The 23,611-nt window shown below is 38.9% G+C and overlaps 1 protein-coding gene across 5 annotated transcripts in view; it reads right to left on the bottom strand.

Annotated features, from left to right (window-relative positions):
- Window positions 1-23,611, bottom strand: part of MYO6 (myosin VI) — a 374,955-nt gene that overhangs the window by 244,828 nt on the left and 106,516 nt on the right. For all 5 annotated transcript variants that reach the window (XM_089681402.1, XM_089681403.1, XM_089681405.1 and 2 more), the window contains exons 4-6: window positions 13,594-13,667; window positions 9,343-9,472; window positions 5,020-5,125 (exon numbers count right to left, since the gene is read on the bottom strand). In XM_089681402.1, coding sequence (XP_089537528.1) covers window positions 5,020-5,125; window positions 9,343-9,472; window positions 13,594-13,667 — 310 coding nt within the window. The remainder of the gene's footprint in view (window positions 1-5,019; window positions 5,126-9,342; window positions 9,473-13,593; window positions 13,668-23,611) is intronic.

The raw sequence follows: 23,611 nt of genomic DNA, 5'->3' as shown, positions 1-23,611 counted from the left end.
ACTCTATCCACATTTGCATCTGTCCTTTGCATTTTTGGCTGCAAAGTTCTTGAGTCATTGTAGACATCTTTGCACCCCTCCTTAAATACTTGCCTACCAGGCACTTATACCCCCTTCTTTACCAGGCCAATTATCAGCTTTCAGTGCTGTCGCACTTTGAATGACAATTGCGCAGTCATGCAAGATTGTACCCATATGAAATTTTTATCATTTTTTTCTCACAAATAGAGCTTTCTTTTGGTGGTATTTAATCGCTGCTGGGCACTTTACTTTTTGCGCTATAAACAAAAATATTGCAAAAAAATTTTTTAAAAAAGTTTCTTTGTTTCTATTATAAAATTTTTTAAACAGGTAATTTTTCTTCTTCACTGATGTGCATTGATGAGGCAGCACTGATGGGCACTAATAGGCGGCACTGATAAGCAGCACTGATGGGAACTGATAGGCAGTACTAATGAGGTGGCACAGGTAGGCAGCACTGATAGGCAGCACTAATGAGGTGCCACGGATAGGCGGCACTGATAGACAGCACTGATAGGTGGCACTGACTGGCATCACTGCTGGGCACTGACTGGCAGCACTGCTAGGCATTGACTGGCACAACTGGGCACTGACTGGCAGCACTGCTGGGCTGCACTGATGGGCACAGATGGCTGGGCACAGGTGGGTGGCACTGCTGGGCACAGGTAGGTGGCACTTCTGAGCACAGGTGTGTGTACTGCTGGGCACTGGAGGGTGCACTGCTGGGCACAGGTGGGCGGAACTGGTGGGTGGCACTGCTGGGCACCGATCATCAGGGCACTGATCATCAGTGCCCTGATGATAGGTGCCGATCCCTGCTCTGACAACTGCCGGTTCTCAGCAGTACTTTCGAAAGTGCAGCCGAGAACCGGCAATTGCATTTCCCGGTGATCAGCGTGTCACTGGACACGGCTGATCATGTGGTAAAAGGCCGCTGTGATTGGCCTTTTACCACATCACGTGATCAGCTGTGTCCGTAGGACACAGCAATCACAGAGATCGCCAGGGGCGCACAGGAGAGCGTGTTCTGGGAGGACGTCATATGACGCTATCTGCGGTCAGCAGGTGGTTGAACCACCAATGCCATTCAAAAACATTTCATTTCTTAAAGGAATATTCACAATAAGCCTGTTGTAACAGAGCTAAAGTTTCGCTTGCACTTTTGCCAATTTTCACACATAAATTGATGTTAATCCTCTGCTCCAGATTCGCGTCATTCATTTTCCAACAGAGCAATGTACACACTTGTTATTTCTTCTACTATGCCGTAAAGACTGAGTCAACTGGTCTATGACCCAGGCGAGTGTAATATAGAACATGTCAGAATATGCTCAAGTGCAAATGGCTCTGTTAGTCACCACCATAGTGCTACACTTCAGGCATTCCAGAAATTAAATTGTCACATCTCACATACTCATCTGCATGGAGCTCCAACTGCCCTTTATTTATTCTAGCTGCTCAATATTAACTGCAAACCAGAATGCCTACAGTAATATTAAAAGCAGCAATAAAGAGAAGTAACTGCATCACCAAGCATATAGGTATATATGACAGGAAGGTCACAGACATTCAGTAGCATAGAAGCAATGGTAACTAAAGTCCCCTATCCCCTTAGGCATTGTTAACACTAGCATCATCAAATTACAATCAGAAGACATTTCGGATACGACTTTAGACACCCAAAGTCGCAGGACATGTAAAATACAACTGTTTTACATGAAGTCCGTTTTAATTGATCCTACTGAAGTTGCAACAACTTCAGAAAAGGTTCCTGCACTACTTGGTTGCGACTTTAATATGGCTTCAGTGCCTAAGATTTTAAAAGTCATATCAAATTCGGACTCCAAAGTCCCACTGAAAATCACGACATTTTGAAGTCGGCTAGTGTAAACTGATCCTTAAAGTGTTACTAAACCCACAACAGTAAAATCTGTCTGTATATGCATTAAAGCATGCTTGTTATACTCACTGTGGAACCTAAGGGGTTAATCCTGTAAAAAGGATGTTTGATCCTCTCTTCTCAGATCCTCCCCTTCTTCCATTGTCTCCTAAATATTTCTTGATAGAACAGAGGTTCGGGCAAGCTGCAAATGCTCTGTTTGGTGTGCATCGTTATAGAGTTTTTTATTTTTTTTGGGGGGAGAGTGCATGTGATCAGCACAGGGCCAAGCAACACTCTCCAGACTAACTGCTGATGAGAAAATGTATTTAGCAGTTTATTTTTACCAACATAATTGCATTTCCATGTTCTGTGTACTGTGGGACTAGATATAGTGAATGCAGGGTCCTGGGTTTAGTAACACTTTAATATCCTTTAAAGTATCTACAGTGGGGATCGAAAGTTTGGGCACCCCAGCTAAAAATTTGTATTAATGTGCATAAAGAAGCCAAGGAAAGATGGAAAAATCTCCAAAAGGCATCAAATTACAGATTAGACATTCTTATAATATGTCAACAAAAGTTAGATTTTATTTCCATCATTTACACTTTCAAAATAACAGAAAACAAAAAATGGCGTCTGCAAAAGTTTGGGCACCCTGCAGAGTTAATATCTTGTACTGCCCCCTTTGGCAAGTATCACAGCTTGTAAACGCTTTTTGTAGCCAGCCAAGCGTCTTTCAATTCTTGTTTGAGGTATCTTTGCCCATTCTTCCTTACAAAAGTCTTCCAGTTCTTTGAGATTTCTGGGCTGTCTGTCACGCACTGCTCTTTTAAGGTCTATCCATAGAATTTCAATTATGTTGAAGTCAGGAGATTGTGAAGGCCATGGCAAAACCTTCAGTTTATGCCTCTTGATGTAATCCCCCGTGGATTTCGAGGTGTGTTTAGGATCATTATCCATTTGTAGAAGCCATCCTCTCTTTAACATCAGCTTTTTCACAGATGGCATCAAGTTACCATCCAAAATTTGCTGAAATTTTATTGAATCCATTTTTCCTCTACTCGTGAGATGTTCCCTGTGCCACTGGCTGCAACACAACCCCAAAGCATGATTGATCCAAACCCATGCTTAACAGTTGGACAGAGGTTCTTTTCATTAAATTCAGTGCCCCTTCTTCTCCAAACGTACCTTTGCTCATTCCGGCCAAAAAGTTCAATTTTAACCTCATCGGTCCACAGAACTTGTTTCCAAAATGCATCAGGCTTGTCTATATGTTCATTTGCAAAGTTCAAACGATGATTTTTGTGGTGAGGACGTAGAAGAGGTTTTCTTCTGATGACTCTTCCATGAAGACCATATTTGTACAAGTATCTCTTTATAGTGGAATAGTGTACCACAACTCCAGTGTCTGCCAGATGTTTCTGGAGGGATCGTGCAGTCAAACGTGGGTTTTGAATTGTTTTTCTCACAATCCTGCGAGCTGTTCTGTCTGATATTTTTCTTGGTCTTCCAGATCTTGCTTTAACTTCCACTGTTCCTGATGACTGCCATTTCTTAATGACATTCCGAACAGAGGATACTGACATCTGAAAAAGCTTTGCTATCTTCTTATAGCCTTCTCCAGCTTTGTGAGCGTCAACTATTTTCAGTTTCAGTTTTTTAGACAACTGCTTAGAAGAACCCATGGTGCTGATTGTTGGGGCAAGGTCAGATGAGTCTGGGCATTTAAAACCTTTGAGATTGACATAACCTGGTCTTCCCAGATGATGGTTGAGAACAATCCGTGACACTGGCAGGTCTCAGCTTTGCAAAGGGGGCAGTGCATGCTATAAATTCTGCAGGGTGCCCAAACTTTTGCAGACGTCATTTTTTTGTTTTCTGTTATTTTGAAAGTGTAAATGATGGAAATTTAATCTAACTTTTGTTGACATATTATAAGAATGTCTAATCTGTAATTTGATGCCTTTTGGAGATTTTTCCATCTTTCCTTGGCTTCTTTATGCACATTAATACAAATTTTTAGCTGGGGTGCCCAAACGTTCGATCCCCACTGTACATTAAGCATAGGAAAAAGTAAAATGAGCATAAAAGGTGTTTTTGTTTTGCTTCCTAGAATGCAAGTGCAATTTTTCAACCCCTGGTCATAGGCCACTGCATTTCTTTTACAAAGAACTTTATTATAGAATAGATAGCAGCAGAGAATCAGTCAAAAACAGATGCATTGACCAACAGGAATAAAACATACAAGGTATTCGGTGAATATTACAGAATATGTACTGATGGAGAGACATAGAAGCCACTGCATTTCTAATAAAAACACCAAACTCAATCAAGTAAAGTTGAATTTTCTCTCTGATCAGTAGGTTAGGTCTACTCCTTTTATGGTCTCCTCTACTACTGTACACTTGTTTATATGATATGGTTGTCTTCCAATTGTAGCTTCTCATTACAACTCTAAACTCATTATCGTACAAGCAACCATAGCTGCCTGTTTGGAAAATACAGTATATGAGTATTGGGGAAAAAATTCATCTGACTTCATTAATATAAAGCAAACCCTACTGACTTCATATGACAGTTAAAAGTCAGATTTATTCAAATAGGCCAAAAAAAATTCAAGGCTGTGAGCACAAAAGAGGTCTTAAAGATCTTCCAAAAAACAAAACGGTCTCTAATTATAATGGCAATCAAGGAAGGTCAAGCATGGCAAATATTTTCAAAAACTGAACACTGTAATGATGAACTAATCACCAGGACATGTTGAGTTCCCATAGGTGAACAATAACAGCATGTCCATATGTCTGAAATGAGAATTGCTTATTATTGTACATATTAGATTAGATATTGATTCTGCAAATGGTAATAACTAATTCTAGAAAGAAAAAGGTACGGAGACTGCCCCACTGACATGTTGCCCAAGTCAAGCATACTGCAGAAGGTTCCAGCAGAAATACCATGGACTTTTTTGGCCAAAATCTGTCTGCCTATAAATCCCTTTAGGATAGCTTTTTCACAGGAAAAGAAACTGTATTAAAAAAAAACAAAACTATAAGTAAAAAAAATTATGTGAAAATAATAATAGTAGAGAAAGCTAACTTAATTTTCAGTATACAAACCTCAGAACAAACTTAGTGTTTTCTGTCTTGCCGGCTCCTGATTCTCCAGACACGATGATTGATTGGCTCATCTTTAAAACCTTCATGTCTCGGAAGGCCTTATCGGCTGGAACAAAACATATTGTAATAAGCAACACTTTAATGCTCTGGCAATCCCAGCTTTCAAAAGTTATTTACTTCGCATGTACTTCGGAAAAAAAGCAGCTGAAATAACGTAGGCTTGAACATGGCAGCTTTTATGTGGAATAAAACTTCTTTACCGAGTATATTAAGACATCATAAAATACTTTTACAATTTTCATTCACAGCACTTTGGCATTAGATTATTTCTAGCTAAACACAGATTTATGCATGAGTGATAATTATTTACAATCATTCCTCAAAAACAACTAGCAGCTCATGTTTTCTGCACTACAAGGTGTGAGGTCAGGTATATGAACATTTTAAACACAATTGTTATTTCACCTGCAATGAGATTTGGGGAACATGTTCTTTTGATTCCAAATAGAGGTTGCTTAATAAGCAATCTCAAAAACTGTTAGGGACTTACGTTTTTTTAAGAAGAAGAGTGGCACATTCCTATGGCTTACATGCTCTATGGGCACAGAAGACACCCCTGGCCCTGTTCTGGTGAACAACAGTCAACTGGCTAAAATATCTAAGTTCAATCCCACCTAGTGAACAGAGCGTTTAATTAGCCAAAGGAGTCTGCTATAGTATTAAAGTGAACTTTAAAGATAGAAATATGAGAGCTGCCACAGTGGACTTTGTTTTTGAAGGTGCAGGTATCGCAGCTTTCCTCCTTACCACTTCAACACCTAAAGTCATACTAAAGGTTTGGCTTGAAAAAAAAAAAAACTTAACACGTTTTAAAACAAACTCCTCATACTTACCTGTTCTGTGTAGTGGTCTTGCACAGAGCAGCCCTGATCCTCTTCTTCTTGGGTCCTCCCCTGGCGCTCCTGGCTCCTCCCCCTTGACCAGTGCCCCCAATAGTAGGCTGCTTGCTAAGGGGGCACTGGTACATGCTCGCTCCCGAGCCTTGCTCTCTGCGTCCATAAGATGCAGAGAGTCATGTTTTGGCCCCGTGCTCTTTTCATTGGCTCAGTGGCAGTGACTGACAGCAGTGGAAGTGCTATCTCAGCCAATGAAGAGAGGGATCCCCAAGCCAGCCGTGCACATCAGTAGATTGAGAGGGGGCTCAGGTGAGTATTAGGGGGGCTGTGAGGGAAGCAGCACACAGAAGGTTTTCTACCTTCATGCATAAAATGCATGAAGGTACAAAACCTTCAGCCTTTACAACCACTTTAAGCTTCATGCACACAAAAAAAAAAAAAATGCGGCAAAAGCAGTATTGTACAAACTTGTATGTGTGTTCGCGTGATAATGCTTTCCATTGACGAGAATATTAATTTATTCTGGTCATTAGCATGTATTAATGTGCCTAAACGAGTCAAGCGTTTCTGTGAGTTTGTGTGTTCTGCTTTTTTCTGCTCAAAAGCTTTCCTTCCAAACGTGCCGGTGATGTTTTTTTTCAGTCCGTAACACCCCTTTTCCAATATCCCTGTAAATGCCTATGTGTGCATGGGCACACAGGCTAACAAAGAGGTGCTTTTACAGGATGAAAAAAATTTGCCACACCTGTAAAAGCAACGTTTTTAAGCCCAGTGTGCATGAGGCCTTAGTGAGGTGCTGTCCTGAACAAAGAATCAGGATGGACATTTAGACTCAAACTCCACTGGGTGCTTATTTGTTCCTTATCTATGATCCACTAAAAGTTAAAATCATTATTATAGTATGATAGACCTAGAGCACAGAGTATAACTTTATTATTACCAGCTGATTTTGCTTTAATTGGCCGGACCAACTAATAATTACTGAATATCTATAGGTCCCCTTTAGTAGTCCCCGAGGACAGGAGTTGAAAATGAATTAAAAGCACATTTCTCTAGTTTTCTGTCAATAGGAACGTATTCCCACTTTTACATTGCCTAACTTCCAACAACTTCTAACACTACTTCATGAATCTTAATAAAGTTGTGCTGTCAGGATTTTATTAAAATAAGGTTATGCAGTCATGGTTCTGGATCTTTTGAAAGCACAAGTAAAAAGCTAGTTTCAAGTAGGTACATCTTCGGAATGATCAAAAGTGTAAAAAAACATGAATTCTGGTCTAAGCCCAATCTTTCCATAGAGTGTAACTGCAGGACAGTGTTTTTTTCCCCAGGCACTACAAATTTTGGTATAGTTTCTAGAGTGGAATGGATTGCTAAAAGGCAAATCAGCCTGACTTCTTCAACAAGACACCCAGAGTTGTTTTTTGTCTGTGCTTTACCTGCTTTATAAACTCCTGAAGTGCAAAAAAAACAAATGTTTAAACAGGAGTATCGTGCAAAAGAGCTAAACATGGAACTCAAAAACTAAGGGTTCGCTATTCACACTGCCCCAAATGACCTGTATCCTAATACAGACACTGCTGAGATGTTCATTTTTTGAGAAGACTGGATCTTCTCTTGTATATCGCCAGACCTAGTTCCTGCCATAGAAGTGGGGAGACAGGATGAGCATGTAAGCAGACCCACTGGATTAGCTGCCTCTGCCCCAGTGCTTTGATGACTGCACACCTATCCTACCACTGCTCAATTACTGGGAGGCATGCTGTGTTTGTTCTTATGGTATGGTATGCCGAGAAATGCCCTTACCCATTTTTTGTATATTATTCCAGATTTCTCATTTTTTTCAGAATATTTGCCAGAATTCTTTTTATGCTACGAAGTATAACCAGTTCAGCCATATTTCATGCCATTTGGACAATATCTGAAGAGACCAAATCCAGCCAGGAAACAGAAATCTGGATTGCTGAGACATATGGATATGAGTTTTTATTATTTCTGTCCTTAAAAATCAGGAATACATGTTACTAAAGCTGAACTTAGCCTTTAAAAAAAATTAAACACCTAGGGGCATATTCTAACATTCACCAAACATTCTCTGCAGGTGAAACTTCCAGATACATGTGTTTTAAAGGCATTGCACACTTTCAAATCTTTTCTTTGTTCTAACTAGGTATTAGATTCGTTATATTCCCTGTATCATGTGTTTGCCTTACCTTGTACTGATAGGATCGCATATTTTGGCTGCACTTTGCAGTGTCATGGCAGTTTGAATCTCCTATACCCATGTATTAATTCAGTTTGCTCGTCCCTATTTGCCAATAGGATAGGATACTTTTCTAAGTCACACAGCATCCAATGCATGCCTCACCATTTCCTGTGTTGCATCAGAAATGTGGGAGTACCAATTTGATAAAACACTGCACACGTCTATTTCAGATCTGCTTAGCACTTAGTTCTCACCTGCAGAGCACTAGACTGAGAGACCCAGGGATTTGGGGATAAGTAGTTTCTTCAAAGGAAGTGTCGGTTCTCACACTACAGACAGATGTCATGTATTACAGGTGCAGAGCCATGCGACATGTCTTACATTTGAACACTAACAAAACTTCTGACAAAGGAATTTGAAGATTTTATGCACCATAGGCTGTGTACACATGCCACTATAAAACTATATGATCAATGTACATCTTATGTAGGTGAAAAACACAACGTGGAGATAGGAAGGTTAATAATGTCTTTAAATGACAGTGTTTGATTCAACACCAGTGAATGTTTGGTGTACCCTTGGGACATTCTACAAATACCGGTTTCTTCTACCAATAAAACCATTGCATAAGCATTTTTTCTCTTTTCATTCTTTATTTAGATATTTTTAGCATTTTAAAAAAACACAAGAGAAGAAAAATTTGTCAGGTGCACATATAAACCCCAGCGTTTCAGAAAATGAAAAACATGGTGAGTTTATCCAGATCCACTAACAACTTACATTGAGTAACACCCTATTACAGAAGGACTGCCTTGGTTCCATCGGTTACACCCGGAGGATAAGCACTTCTTTTGATAGGATCACAGTTCCCTTCCTTCTGCATTAAAATCACCACAGTGTGGTCACCCTTGTCACTGCTGAAGATGCTTAGTTGTTGCCATTGTTGGCTGCATTATCAGTGAATAGCCACTCTTAGCTCTGTCAACAACCCTTTACAGCTGCAAATGCTTAGGAAAATGATATAAAAGTCCAGTAAACGTTCTGTGCAGTCCTTCCCACCCCCTTCAGCAAGATCTATAAAGTTTCAGGAAAAACCAAGCTTCCCAGCTGCATTAGCCCATAAAGAAGGCATACATTACTTTTAAGACAGAGGGCAGAAAATTATAGATGCACAGGATATCCATCACAAATAAAACAAATAAACAAAAAAAGTAATCATACCTATTGCATAAACATGTGGTGGCAACGTTCCTAGTGATTTACCATGGTATTGTTTAATGATATCAGAAGTATAAAGTTTTGGGACATCAAAATATGGATTTACCGCAATTAAAATGTTGGCCACATAAGTCTAAAAAACAAAGATGGGCAATTAGGATACAGTAAAAGAATAGAGCTAGTATAAAACAATATATAAAAAAAATGTCTTGTCGTTTGAGACATTCCTAGTAAATCAAACAAAGAAGAGCTTGTTGAAAATGGAATCTAAGAAGATACACAGATACTAAATTGTGGAAAAATGACAAATACATAAGTGCATACAAATCCAGAGTATAGAGAGAGAGAGAGAGAGAGAGAGAGAGAGATAATATAATATAATGAAAACAAATATTAAAAAAGATATCCAGTACACATGTAGTAATATTACCTGCATATAATCTAATCAACAAAACATCAACATGGCCACTAATATCCAAATTTTAACATGTCCAAGTTTCTTTTGTTTTATTGATGCTTGTTTTAACATGGTCCCCTTAATTTAATAAGAATTATAATCTGATCAATAGACATACTGTGTGAATTTAAAGGATTCCTGAGTTACGTGACTTTTTTTTTTTCCTACTGGTGGGACCTTTCAGTTTTCATAGTTTCCTCACTTTGGTGAGAGTTCCTGTTGTGTCTACAAGACAGGGATTCACAGGAAATCTCCAACAAGGCAAACAGATGACAAAAGGAAAAAGTCTATCCATAAAGAAAAAAAGGTTTGCTTTTAGATAAAGTAAAAGTTGAAGTGGAACTAAAGGCAAAACTTTTTTTTTTCATTTTGAATAGAATAAGGAAGGGTTATAACCCCTGCTAGTTTTGTTTTTGTAATCTGTTTCCCTTTGCTTCCTGCCCCAATAGACAAAACTGGATTTGAGAAGAAATCCCTCCTAAGTGAGGGAATCTTGGGGTGTCACCAGGTTACCAAAACTAGTGTCCCCATTGGAAGATTTCCCCTCAGTTAGTGTTCTGATGTCAACCCAAAATTTGGGATTCTTTTACTTTCACTTTTGGTGATAACAGTACAGGACAACTATAGAAATAATCTCTATTGGGGGGGGGGCAATTAGCAGCAACTAATAACCGGCTTGTTAATATGAAAAGTACATTTGGCCAGCTCCTCCTCCCGCCCTCTGTCCTGAGCTGTGCTGCCTTTCGCTCTCCTCTGTGCACTGACGATGACAGCAGTGGAGGAAACTGGGGGAAGACCCCTTTAATCCAGAACTGTGCTGCCTTCCACTCTCTTCTGTACAGAGATAGGATACTGCTTGGGACACTACCATGGGGAAAAAGAGGGGGCAGAGGACACTACTGGGGGGGAGGTGATATGTAGAGGACACTGCTATAGGCAGGGCCATCTCTTTCCCCATAGCAGTGACCTATAGCCCCCCCCCCCTTCACCAGTGTCCTCTCCCCCTCCTTCCCTCCCATGGATAGGTGTTTTAAAAAAAATCTAAATTCCTGTATTTTGAGGAGCTAGCAGCCAAATAAAAAACATGAGCATGCTTCAAAACAGATCACAGTGCAAAGGGGCCAGCAAACACAAATAACACTTTCAAAAAAAGTTTTCACATTTGTAATGATATATATTATAGTTTAGCTTATCAGAACAGAAGACTTCCTGACCAGCAATCCCACTAAAGAAAATTCTATGCATTTTGTTGTCACCGTTTGCCAAAAGTTGCTACAAGTTGATTGTAAGATGTATTAAGTACACAAACTGTACATAAATGTTAAGGTGTACAAAGGATCCAGGGATTTGGATGAGATTATAAAGGGGTGATCGGTTAAATCATAACGTTTGTTACTTTTATCTAGAATAAAAGCCTGGTTACACACACTATAATTAAAGTATAATATATTTCGCTATCATATTGTACCAGGAAACTAGAATGGTTTTGGATCAGTATTGCTTTTATACGTTTTTATATTTATAGTTTTTTAAGGGGTCTATTTGTGAAACATTTCTTGCACAAATATCAGAAGTAGTTGTGCAATCTGTAACTTTGTAAGAGATTAATGCCTACAGCTGCAGCTCTATCTAGTTGCCAAAATGTGGTAGAGCTTTGTGAAATACCACAATGTGAAAACTATACCAAATTTTGAACACTAGATGGAGCTGATCATACAGGAATTAATCTCTTACAAAAATTACAGTGACATTTCATTTAGGTTTTTGTAAAGGTTCAGATTTCTTTTTAAATAGCATAACTGTCATACTTAGCGAACTTCCTTTTCTCGGGACCCCCAGCGGCACTCCTGACCCCTCCCTCCTGTTGAGTGCACGCAGCTTGCTCTGGGGGCACTCGTGCGTGCTCACTCCCAAACAACCTCTATGCATCTATAAGACACACACAGCGTGGCTCAGCCTCCCGCCATGCTCCCTCCTCATTGGCTGTGACTGACAGCAGTGAAAGCCAATGACTCCTGCTGCTGTGTCTCAGCCACTGAGCAGGTAGAGACTCGGCAGAGCTTCTGCTCTAGTGCGCGTCGCTGGATTGGGCTCAGGTGAATATAAAGGGGGCTGAAGGGGGTTGCAAAGAATGCATGAAGGTTAAAAAAAAAAAAAAAACCTTCAACCTTTACAACCACTTTCAGTTGCACATATGCATATGACATTCATGCAAATGTTTTATAAATGGACCCTGAAATGTATCTTCAAATTTTTTGGGGAGAGAGAATAGCTGTGCTCCTATCTAGGAGATTCAGCCCTTTATTTGTACTGGTGAATATCGTCACCAAGAAAGGGAAAATCCAAAATTTTAGAATCGTCTCTAGAACAATGGGTAAAATGAAATTTTAGAATGGGGACACCTGTTCCGGTATAGTCTAAAAGAGGATTTCCTCTAACTTTAGGAGATTTCCCCCAACTTCCTGTGGCTGGCTGATAAACTACCCCAATATACTTACAACCTGTTAACAAGAACACTAAAAAAAAGTAAATATCAGCAGATCATATGAAAATGATATTAAAGAGGAACTTTACGCTCTCAATAAACATTGACTATTTTTATCTTTACGCTGCTACTTGTTTAAAAAAATTTTGTCTGGTTTCCAGGCCTAGGCAAATGATGTAATACATCCCTGGAGTCTTCAGGATGGGTTTTGTCAGCTAAGTACAGCAGTTCCTGCACATCTGAGCTAAGGATAGATGGATTCCAGAAAGTAAATGCTACATGAATCATTTGCCCTTACACAGGATGACCATGGTCAGAAATGTTAGGAGGTGTTTTCAAAATGATGTCTCAGCAAACTAAAGCATGAAGACATGGATGGATGAGTTTGCTTTGCATATTAAAAATGAACTAAATAGCATTTTTGCTCAGATGCAGCGTAGTTCCCAATGGTTAGCATGGAAAAAAGGTAAAATAAGCCTTTTAAAAACTATATTCTCTATACAACATTCGTCTTCCTAAGTGCATGTTTAGAACTACAACAGGCATTAACCAACATAAAGCAATACTTACGATACTTTGTTAGCAATATTACAAACTTTGATCTAACAAACTTGAAAGCATTTCAGAAGTAAAAACCTAAGCATAAATAAAATAGTGTAAAAAAACAAAACAAAACAAAAAAACCAATGTATCCCCCCTTTATTTTGGAACTGTAGGAGCTGAGAAAGGTGGAAACGTGGTCATTAGGTGTCAATTACCATAATTTCTCTGAGGAAATGTTCTGTGTCAAACCTATATTCCAGCTGTTACTATTCTGGCAGATGGCTGGATTACTTCTGTTATTTGGTCAGAATTGATCAAGCACAATTAGGTAACCTGAGAGTAGTATAAAAGATTAAGGTTGTCATCTGAGCTAGTAGCTGTCAAAGGAGGCCTGTGTGTGCTTACTTTCTAAACCATGGAGAAGAGAATGAAGTCAGCACAAAGTAAGTGTTATATTAGCAGCTACCAATGCTGCAGGCCACAATCACATTAAAATGCTCTGTCCAGCTTAAGAGTCATAACATGCGTTAGTAATGGCATATAAACATCAAAACATATTGCAATTATTTAACAACTGTTATAAAATCTTAGGATGCATGGTGTATATGTTTTATATATACTGTATGCATATACACATATTGTATATTGATATTATATACACGCATACATACTGATAAATATGACTTCAATGAAAATAATAAAAATGATACGCACACATACATACAAATAAATACGACATCACAGAATAATAATTTGAACAGTCACTTACATATATCTTATCTTTACTATACCGAACTTTAATGTTATGGAGGAGTGTAGCTTCATTAAGATACATCAAAGAACCTGAAAAGATAACCACAGTTAAAAGTAAGTTATCCATTTATGCTGTTAACATAAAACATAAGAGGTGACAATTTTAGTCAGCCATTTCTATTCACTGCTATGGAGTAGAGATGTGGTAGTTTCAACATGTTGTGCTGATAAAGGTACTGCATGCAGTATTTTTGCACAGCACACAATGTAGTGGTGTGAATTGACTTCACAGGAAACATGACAAATTGCTTAGTTGGGACAGCACCAGACAAGGCTGCCCCACTGCAGCCCAATGCATATAGTGTGAATACGTTTCTTTAACATAAAAAAAAGTATGTTTAAAAATACTATAGAGAATGGAACAAATCAATTCATTTTTCTGTGATGAAAATGTGAAACCTAAGGCTCCCTAATGTCAAACTCCCAGACTCCATAGATGTGGATCTGAAACATCAGACCTCACTCGGAGGGAGGAGATTCTCTATTATTCTACCTCCCTGCTCCCCTCACACACTTTTTCCCCCATATACTTCCTCTTTCTTGGTCCCTCCTTTTCCTTATCCCTTCCTTGCCTCTACTTTCTATCCCAAAGATATGGCCCCCATAGCTCTTTTTGCCTTCATATTCATGAAGGGATCATTCTTTTATTCCACCCCACAAACTTTTTTACATTTTACACTTTTCCCTTACCCCTTGGATATACAATTAATTTTGTAAAGCACTATATAAATCCTGTATAAAATAATATAATACAATACAGACCGGGACAGGAAGACACCAGTCCGTGGTCTCTTATGTCTTGCGAAATTTTATACTACTCTACTTATAACTAAATTTATATTGTTTATGCCTCTTTCACACAAACAGTCCGATCAGGTCTGCCAGTCAGTTTTTCAGGTGGGCCTGATTAGACCATTCACCTCTATGGACTAGTAGTGTAAATAGACTGCTGCGCGCTTACACCTGCCTAACTCCAATTCGATCTGGTCCACTAATTTAAAAAAAAATGGAAGGGGATCCATCCTGTTCATTTAGGTAGATCAGATTAGAGGGCAGTCAGGTATAAACAGACAAAGTCAATTTACACCCAACCGCCCATAGGGCAGTCAGAAGTCCTGTCTGCTTAAACTGAGCAGACACGGATCTGTCATCCACCTGCTCTGCTCTGATCAGCAGAGGATCAATGGAAAAGTCCCCTGCTGATCATAACTGATGATGACTGATGATGTTGGCGCTACATAAATACTGTATTAAAATAATAATAATAACTGAATCCACCCCATGTAAAAAGAGCCTTAGCCAATTGCATCTCTTGGAACACTGAAATGGTTCAATATCTCTACTAAGTATAACTGTATTGAAACTTGATTTATATGACCGGATGTTTTTCCCTTTCTCTAAAAAAAATTTTTGAAAAGTAAGTGTACCCTTATATCAACTGGTAATCTATAGTAGCTGGTAGGCTGATAAAAGCAAGGAATTTCCTAAAGGGGTCATAAAATTTCCTAGTGAAGTAAAGGCAGACAAAATCTTGGGTTTATTGGTTTGCTCTCAACCTCCTCCTTCAACACATATTTCAAAGAAGACAATGTCAATCATTTAAAAAAAAAAAGCAAAAGATAACAGAGATAACCCTGTAAAGTACCCACCTCCACGATTTCTCTGCTTTGGTGTAGCAGATACTGTATGTAAGCCTACCTCACACGTTTTTTTGCACAAAACCCTGAAAGATTCTGGGAGCTGATTACCAGTGGCTCTGCATCTCTAGGCTCCAGCTTAAAAGGTGTGGGCAAAAATATAGACCACAGTGTGACTTCATGTGATCTGGAGAAGGGGGCATACAGTGCTCAGCATAAATGAGTACACCCCTTTTGAAAAATAAGATTTTAATCAATATCTCAATGAACAACAAGAACAATTTCCAAAAATTTGACAAAACTGAGTTTTATTGAAAATTTGTATAGCTCGTTGCATGAAAGTAATTTTATTAATATAACTTAGATTACAAAATCTCCAGTTTTACTTAAACTAGTTGATCCAAAAATTAATACACCCCACAACAAAAAACTACTGCATCTAGTATTTTGTATGACCTCCATGATTTGTAAGAACAGCATCAAGTCTTCTAGGTATGGAATGAACAACATGTCGACATATTGCAACATCTATCTTTTTCCATTCTTCAAGAACAACCTAGTTTAGAGCCTGGATGCTGGATTGAGAGCAATGCTCAACTTGTCTCTTGAAAATTCCCCATAGGTGTTCGATTGGGTTCAGATCAGGAGACATGCTTAGCCACTGAATCACTTTCTCCCTGTTCTTCTTCAAAAAATGCAACAGTGGCCTTAGATGTGTGTTTTGGATCATTGTCATGCTGAAAAAGTGCACGATGACCAAGGGCTGATGGTAGCATCTTCTCTTTCAATATAGAGGAGTACATCTGTGAATTCAAGATACCATCAATGAAATGCAGCTCCTCGACACCAGCAGCACTCGTGCAGCTTCACAGAAGGGCACTGCCACCACTATGTTTCACTGTAGCATCCATACATTTTTCTTTATACTCAACTTTGCGACACCATACAGTTTTGAAGCCATCAGTTCCGAAAACATTTATCTTGGTCTCATCACTCCAGAGTACAGAGTCCCAGTAGTCTTCTTTTTCAGCATGGGCCCTGGCAAATAATAGGCAGGCTTATTTGTGCATGGGCTTTAGGAGAGGCTTCCTTTATGGATGACACCCGTGCATGCCATTCTTCTGCAGTGTACACCATATTGTGTCACTGGAAACAATCACCTCAATTTGGCTTTCTACTTATTTAGCTAACTGCCGTGAACTTGCATGGCGATTTTCTTCCACCCTTCTCATCAGAAGACGCTCCTGTTGAAGTGTTAACTTCCTTGGATGGCCTGGATGTCTCTAAGATGGTTGCAGTTCCATCTTTGTAAAATTTTTGTATAACTTTTGCTACAGTTTTCTAACTGATAAGTAAAGCTTTGCTGATCTTCTTGTTGCCTTCACCTTCTTGTGTAAAGAAATAATTTTCTTTCTCGGGTCTTGTGGCATTTCTCTTCCATGTGGTACCATTGCTGACAGCATGAAATGGGAAGGGGTTTTCTTTGTTATGTAATGCCCTTTTATAATCAACTGTCTGCTGGACACCTGTTTAATGAATAATTAGACTCATCTGTAGTTGAATTATTGTTAGTGTTTTGGTGTCTAAAATGTAGCTTTGCTCCTAAGACTTTCATTGGGGTGTATTCATTTTTGTAACATGGTCTTGAACAAATTTGTTAGGCAAAATACTTTTTGTGTGCGCAAATTAACAAATTGTTTGCAATCAATGGTCCGCATTTGTTGGAGTATTTAGTACAGTGTCCCATACGTTGATTCTGAAAGGAAAGTAAGTTTTCTGGCAAATCTGTTGGGGTGTACTCATTTATGCTGAGCAATGTATATGTCCAAGATCTCCAGGCCAGAACAGTGTTACCCCAGTACTATATCTTAGCCAGACCACAGCATCACATGGTCCATAGCACTAACTTAAACAGCAAGCATGACCAAGCAGTATATTTATAAAGTAGCAAATGTGACATCCAGCAAAAAAATTAAATGCAGGTGTGTCTTACTGGTACATGTTTTACATTACAGTGCTTAATTCACCTGTAGTGAAAGTTTGACTTATGTCATATTCACTGCTTTTATAAATATGCTGCCACATGAAAGCCCTACATGGAGGCACAGAGTAACAAAAGGACTAAAAATAATTCAGGTTCATATTGCTGTTTGTATCATTACTGGGTATATTTTTCGCACATTTCCCGTCCAAAAAACATAACTGGAAGTGAAAAAGAGACAATAGGTAATCCCACACGTATGAGCCAAAACTGGAACAGATGTTCCCATTAGTAGATTTCCCCTCACCTTCTGGACTGCGGACAAATAACCACAAGTGAGGATGAATTTCTTGAAATGGGAACACGACAATGAAAACCTGACAGAGCTTCTTATCATTACTGAAAGAACATCCGACTGTAGTTTTATATTGACTTTCAAGTAAAGCACTATCCCTGCAGGAGCCTTTTGGTAGTTTGGGTTCTATGTTCTGCGTCTCAACTCCAAGAACCACCTCAGCCCCTTGGACACACCTGGTTCATTGAAAGTTACTACAAGCACTTAAAAGAACACAAGTATAGATACCTTGGCTGTGAAGTAGTACCGGTAAATAGACACAAGACTGTTTAGTGGTAAATTAACTCAATGTATTGGTATGGGTGAGAATAAACCATGGTTTAAGCATAAATGAGCACACAGAAAGTACACACACACACAGTCTGCTAAACAACAGAATCACTACCAAGGTAACTTAGAATAGAGTTCTGTACCAGTAGACTGGGATTAACTCATAATTCAGCAAAGTCAGCAATAAACAGTGCACATAAGAATTAACGGCAATGTGAATAATAATACAATAACTAGTCTAGAGTGCACTTTAGGAAAATGGCAAGGAAATAGTCCAATATCCTCTGAGAAGTACCTTCTTGCACAGGCAATAGGTTTAGGTCTCTGTGTAGCATCCATAAAAGTGCAGTCCTCACTCTTCAGCTGGCTAGCGTTGAGGCCCAGTGGTACCACTTGTGTACAGTCCCAGTCACACCTGGAGGCAGTAAATAAGGCCACTAGATAGCTGTATAGTCAGTTCCACAAGGGCTCAGTCTCTTTCTCTAGCAGCAGATAGTAGATTCCCACAGCAGCAACTCATCAAACCCAACAATGTTGTAGGTCACCATCTGGTCACACACAACTAATCCACTCCCTGCTCTGTACCCAGGTGTACTTTCCAGCTTCCCTCATGACAAGAGGAAGCTGTGTCCTCTACAGCCTGGGACAATGCAGCTCCTTCCCCTCCTCCTGGCAATCTCCTTCTTGGGGAATTTAGTTCAAAAGATCTTGATTACACAGTCGAGTCTCTCCTCAGGACTACAGTTTCCACAGTCTAGTTTATTGAACTCTTCAGCAGCTCCCATGCCTTACTGAATCGGCTGTTATCCAGTTCAGAACTGCAGGGCAGCAGCTACAAAGAGCATCTGCAGCCAGTGTTTCTCTCACTCTCATTTGTAGCCAAGCACATGGCTACACAAGTACTAGTGCACTCATTATAAACTATACTTTATCATGACACTAATAAATTATGTATTTAAAATTCTTCTCATTTTTCTCTGGTCTTTTTTTCTGTGTCATAAATATATCTAATGGTGAATTTAAAAGTTTAGACCAGGGTTTCTCCGAAGGTTGCTAGGGGTTCTTTGAGCAATGAAAACTTTTTAACTACCAGTAATCAATGACATACAGTAATTATCCTTTTAGGTGTTTGTAAGTGGGAGCATTTTTCCCCACTAGTCAGCAATGCAAACAAAAAGTGTCCTCCTCCCACTGACTACTAATGTATCAGCCAATATACATACAAACTAACTACTAATATAAGTAGGCACTTTTCAAATGACTACCAATGTAAGGGGCATTGTGGTTTTCACCATTAGTGTTTCTTTTCTTGTTATATCATTATTATTTGTTCCAATTCATGATTGTTACTGAAACTATTTTTTGCTTTTGGAGCATGTTACAAATGATCTGCTCTGGGTGTCATATATGCATATACGCTAGCTACACTACATTCTTTATTCTTTTATGTAATATTACATTTACGTATGGGCCACGCTAATGTTGGACATTTTGTCTGCCAAACTGTATTTACAAAAGAAAAAAAAAGTGTATATTCTTTTCAATGAAATGGGAGAGGTTACAGAAAAAAAGATTACTTATGGACTTTGTACAGCAATTGCATTCGTACAAGTCAAGTGGTAATAACCGACTTAAGAGTTACATTAGCAAATTTCCTGTTAATTAGTAACTTAACCAAGAAATGAACAATCATTTCCACAGTGAACTAGCTTACAAGCCTCTGTCAACAGCCCTGTCTTCTTTTAGGAGTACTTAATGATAGGTGTCACATGGATGCTTTGTTCAAACAAATGCTGTCATACAGTTCTCACAGTCTGAGAATATCAGTCAAATGTAGGTATTTTTTCCTACATCACCACCCATATCTTAGCGCTTCTCGGATGCACTACAAAACACTAACAAAAAGTAATTAGAATTTTGGACAATTTTTTTACCACTCTCCTCGATCAAGTTGGAGAGATTTCACCTCATGTCCTGTCATTCTGCCAACATGTAACAATAGGACAAGAATTAGTAGAGGGGTCATTACAATGGAAGGAAGCCAGACCATAATAAATAATTTAAAAAGATGTTCTGTTTTTTTTGTCTTGGTTTCCCTCATATCTGATTCTCTCTCTCTGTTCTTTCCCCTTTTCCACTACTCCCTTCCGCCCCCCCCCCCCCTCTTTCCCTATGTCCAGTTTCCCATCCTGTCTAGCTCCCCCCATACTTCTATAGTTTTCCCCATTGGCATCCTACAGGGAGCTATATACCAGCAGTGCTTTATCAGTGTGTATCTATATTGGACCTTCTTTCCCTTTTTTCTTATTTGAGGGTATATATAGTAACCATTTGCAGATGGTTGTTTCCATAGGTCTTTTGCACTCAGGCACCCCGGGTCCAATACTGTGACCATATAACTGGTTTGTTATGTTGTTGTCTGTTTCTGTTTGCGCCATAACATCGATAGTCTACTTGTGTGTCTGTTTTGCTTGGTTCATTTGTTGCCAGGTGTTTTTACTTTCTGTGTACTTTATATTGTACCATTCTTGGCTACCTGACCAGAAAATATGTAAATATATAACAAAAAAAATGTTCTAACCCTTGCCCATTTTACTGAAAAAAATGTATTTTTGAGGCAGTCTATGTCTCCAGTGGAGAGATTTCCTATCACATTCTGTCTTAATGGGGGCAAAGACCCTAATAAAACATTGCTTGGAACTTTATTCCTTCTCCACTAATAAACTGGCTAAAAAGTTGTCCCTGTAAGATGTCTAAATTAGTAAAATCTTTCCTTTTCCCACCACAAAGGCATATATTTAAAGGATAAGTTTACCTTTTGGAACATGTTACATGTTCCACCCGTTTTTAGGGTGAAACATGTAACATGTTCCCAATGCTGAAGCTACTGCCTGATCCCCCCCAAACCTCCCCTTCCCCACCACCCAGGACAGCATTACAGGGAGAAGTTCACTTTCTAAAAAACAGCACAGCTTCACCCACACGGCCGCGTCATTCATTCACAGAGTTCTGTGAATGGATGAACTACAATTACTGAAATCCTCTGCGGATGTTGGCTTGTAGTTCTCAATGTGGAGCTCCGTAGGTAGTTCATTGATTCTTCCTGCCAGTGTACCTGCTTGCCCACACAGGATGTACAGGCAGGCAAACAAACTGACAGGTCTACAGGAGACCTGCATAGAACTAGCGATCTGCTGATTGCTGGTGCAATGCTTTACAGGCACCTGCAACAAAAATTGTACCTTTTTTAAATGTGCATGTATTATTTTTGTCAAAAGGTGAACTTATCCTTTAATCATTATGGCATACTTACTTCGGCTGCTAGGGTTGCTTTAAAAAGGATAAATTTGCCTTTGTAAGAAAAAAAAATTATTAAATGTACATCTTTTTCAGGTATATAAAAATGTGCATTCATTATTTTGTTTTATTAGAAGCCTGTAAAGCATTACATTGAATGACAGGAAGCATCAATGAACTACCTAGAGAGTTCAGCAGCGCCTTGGTAGTTCATTGAGAACTACAAGCTGTCAACCCCAATGGCAGATGGCTGTTGTAATTCTCCTATTCACAGAACTCTGTGAATGAATGATGCGGCCAAGTTGGTGGAGTCCCGCACTGCCGCTTTTTTGTTTTTAAATTGTGACAGCGGATGTGGGAAGAGGATACCCGGCCCCTGTAACAACAAGGGATCTTGATGGTTTCAGGGGCTGCTGCAACAGTAACATGTTATACCCTAAATACGGGTATAAGATGTAATATGTTAGGAAAGGTGAACTTATCCTTTAAAGCCAGTTATGGATAGCACTGCCGTAAAATTTTTACTGCTCAAAGAAATATGGAATTTGCACTGGGATTTCTATGCTCATTTATAAAACCACATTTAGGAAGCTATCAAATCAGCTTGCTAGCTTGGTGGGGCAGCTCCCAAAATAAAGAAGTACCGCTCAGCAGGTACCAGGATATAACTCAAAATGTAAATGTACTTGAATGGGCCCAAACTAAAATGTAAAAAAAGTCTAAATAGATTTTATTAGTTCATAATTCGACCAAAAATATACAACCAACAAATTTCTAGGGCAACAACCACCCCCTTTCAACAAAGCTACAACACAGACATAAACATGATATCATAAATGATAAGATCATACTATGTACATATCAATAACTTATAAAAAAAATTGTCATTCCATAAAACACATTGGTGGATCATCAAACCAAGTGTAGGACTAAACTGAATTTCATAACATAAACGACCATTAAACTACTCCTATTAAGGCCTCACGCACACAGGGGCTTTTGTATACGCTTTTCTCCAGGCAGGAGAAAAGCAGCTTCAAATATGAGCCTAGGCCACATTTTTGCAAACACATTTGGGTGTGTCAAGCACTTGGGTATTTATAATTTAATTGGCAAAAATATTAATTTATTCTGGCCACTGAAATTTAAAAATGGCCAAGAGCTAAATGTGTGCTTAAAAGAAAAATAAAAGTCAACAGCCTGTAAAATGTTTTTTAGCTCAAGTGTGCATGAAGCCTAAATACTGTTGTGAGTAAAACTGTATTTATATCATGGCCTTTCAAATAAACTTGCTCAAATTCAACACCAACATAATAGACTGGTATATAAAAATTTAAGAAAATTGAAAGCTTGTAACAGCCTCATTCAGCTTGTAACAGCCTCAATCAAAACTGATTCCCCTTGTAGCTACATATTATTCACCAATGTAACAATTTGTACTCGTAAGAGCCTTGAAAAAATATCTGCATACATGTCTAAAATAATAGTCAGAAACAAAAGAATTTGTACTTGTTTGAGCCTTGGAAAAAATATTTGCATACAAAAAATATTTGGAAATGTAATCATTTCTACTTGTATAAACCATGGAAAAGGTATCTGCATCTGTTTCAAATTATTATTCACACAATGTAATAATTGATATTTGTACCAGCCTTGGAAGAAGTATCTGCATATAAAAGGATGAATCGGGTAAAAAGTGCAGAACTTGAAACAAAGGAATGAAGATGTGAAAAAGAGTATTAAACTAAAACCAGTGGGTATCTGTATTACAAATTTTTAATAAAGGAGAAGTATATCCAAAGCTTTTTTGGCTGTACGTCTCCTGGGTATAACAGGAGTGCAGTTCGTTCTGCACTCCTCTGACCTGTTTTCAGCTGACATCGGGCTAAAGCTCGCTATCGACTGATGTCACAGAGCCAGTCCAGGCTCTGAAAAGATCCCAATCATATGGTAAAAATCTACCCAGAAGCCTAGACTGGCAGTTGGCTCACCCTATCAGCTGCACCACTGGGAGACTCAGCCAGCTGTTCCCGCCTTTCTCCAGCCCAGTGCTCCAGTGAGCACTGGAGGGGCAGAGCAGACAGTCAGTGATCAACAAGGGAGCAATCAGCGCTGTCTGATCACTCAGCTATCCCTGCAGAACCGACAGGGGACAAATGCATTGGAATGATACTGCAGCCATCTAGGTAAGAATATTGTTTTCTTTGTTTTTTTAACAAGCCCATATTTCTTTTTTTTAACAGATATTTTGTCAGCGAGTGGTAAAGGGGAACTAAATTCTTCTATCCTTTACAGCCAAGAAAGCTGCCATTTTGGTCTCAGTTTGATCTGCATTTGGCATATGTGATCAGCTATGATGCCAGGATTTAACGGTTTCCCCAGTTCCATTCAAGGCACACTATGAATGATTTAAAAAAAAAAAAAAAAAACACTT

The sequence above is a fragment of the Staurois parvus genome, unplaced genomic scaffold (genome assembly GCF_062004578.1).
Source record: "Staurois parvus isolate SC_StPar_1 unplaced genomic scaffold, SC_StPar_1.0 ptg000264l, whole genome shotgun sequence".
In the NCBI taxonomy this organism is placed as follows: domain Eukaryota; kingdom Metazoa; phylum Chordata; class Amphibia; order Anura; family Ranidae; genus Staurois; species Staurois parvus.
Note: the sequence above shows the minus strand (reverse complement) of the source record. Positions and strands in the feature narration are given on the sequence as shown.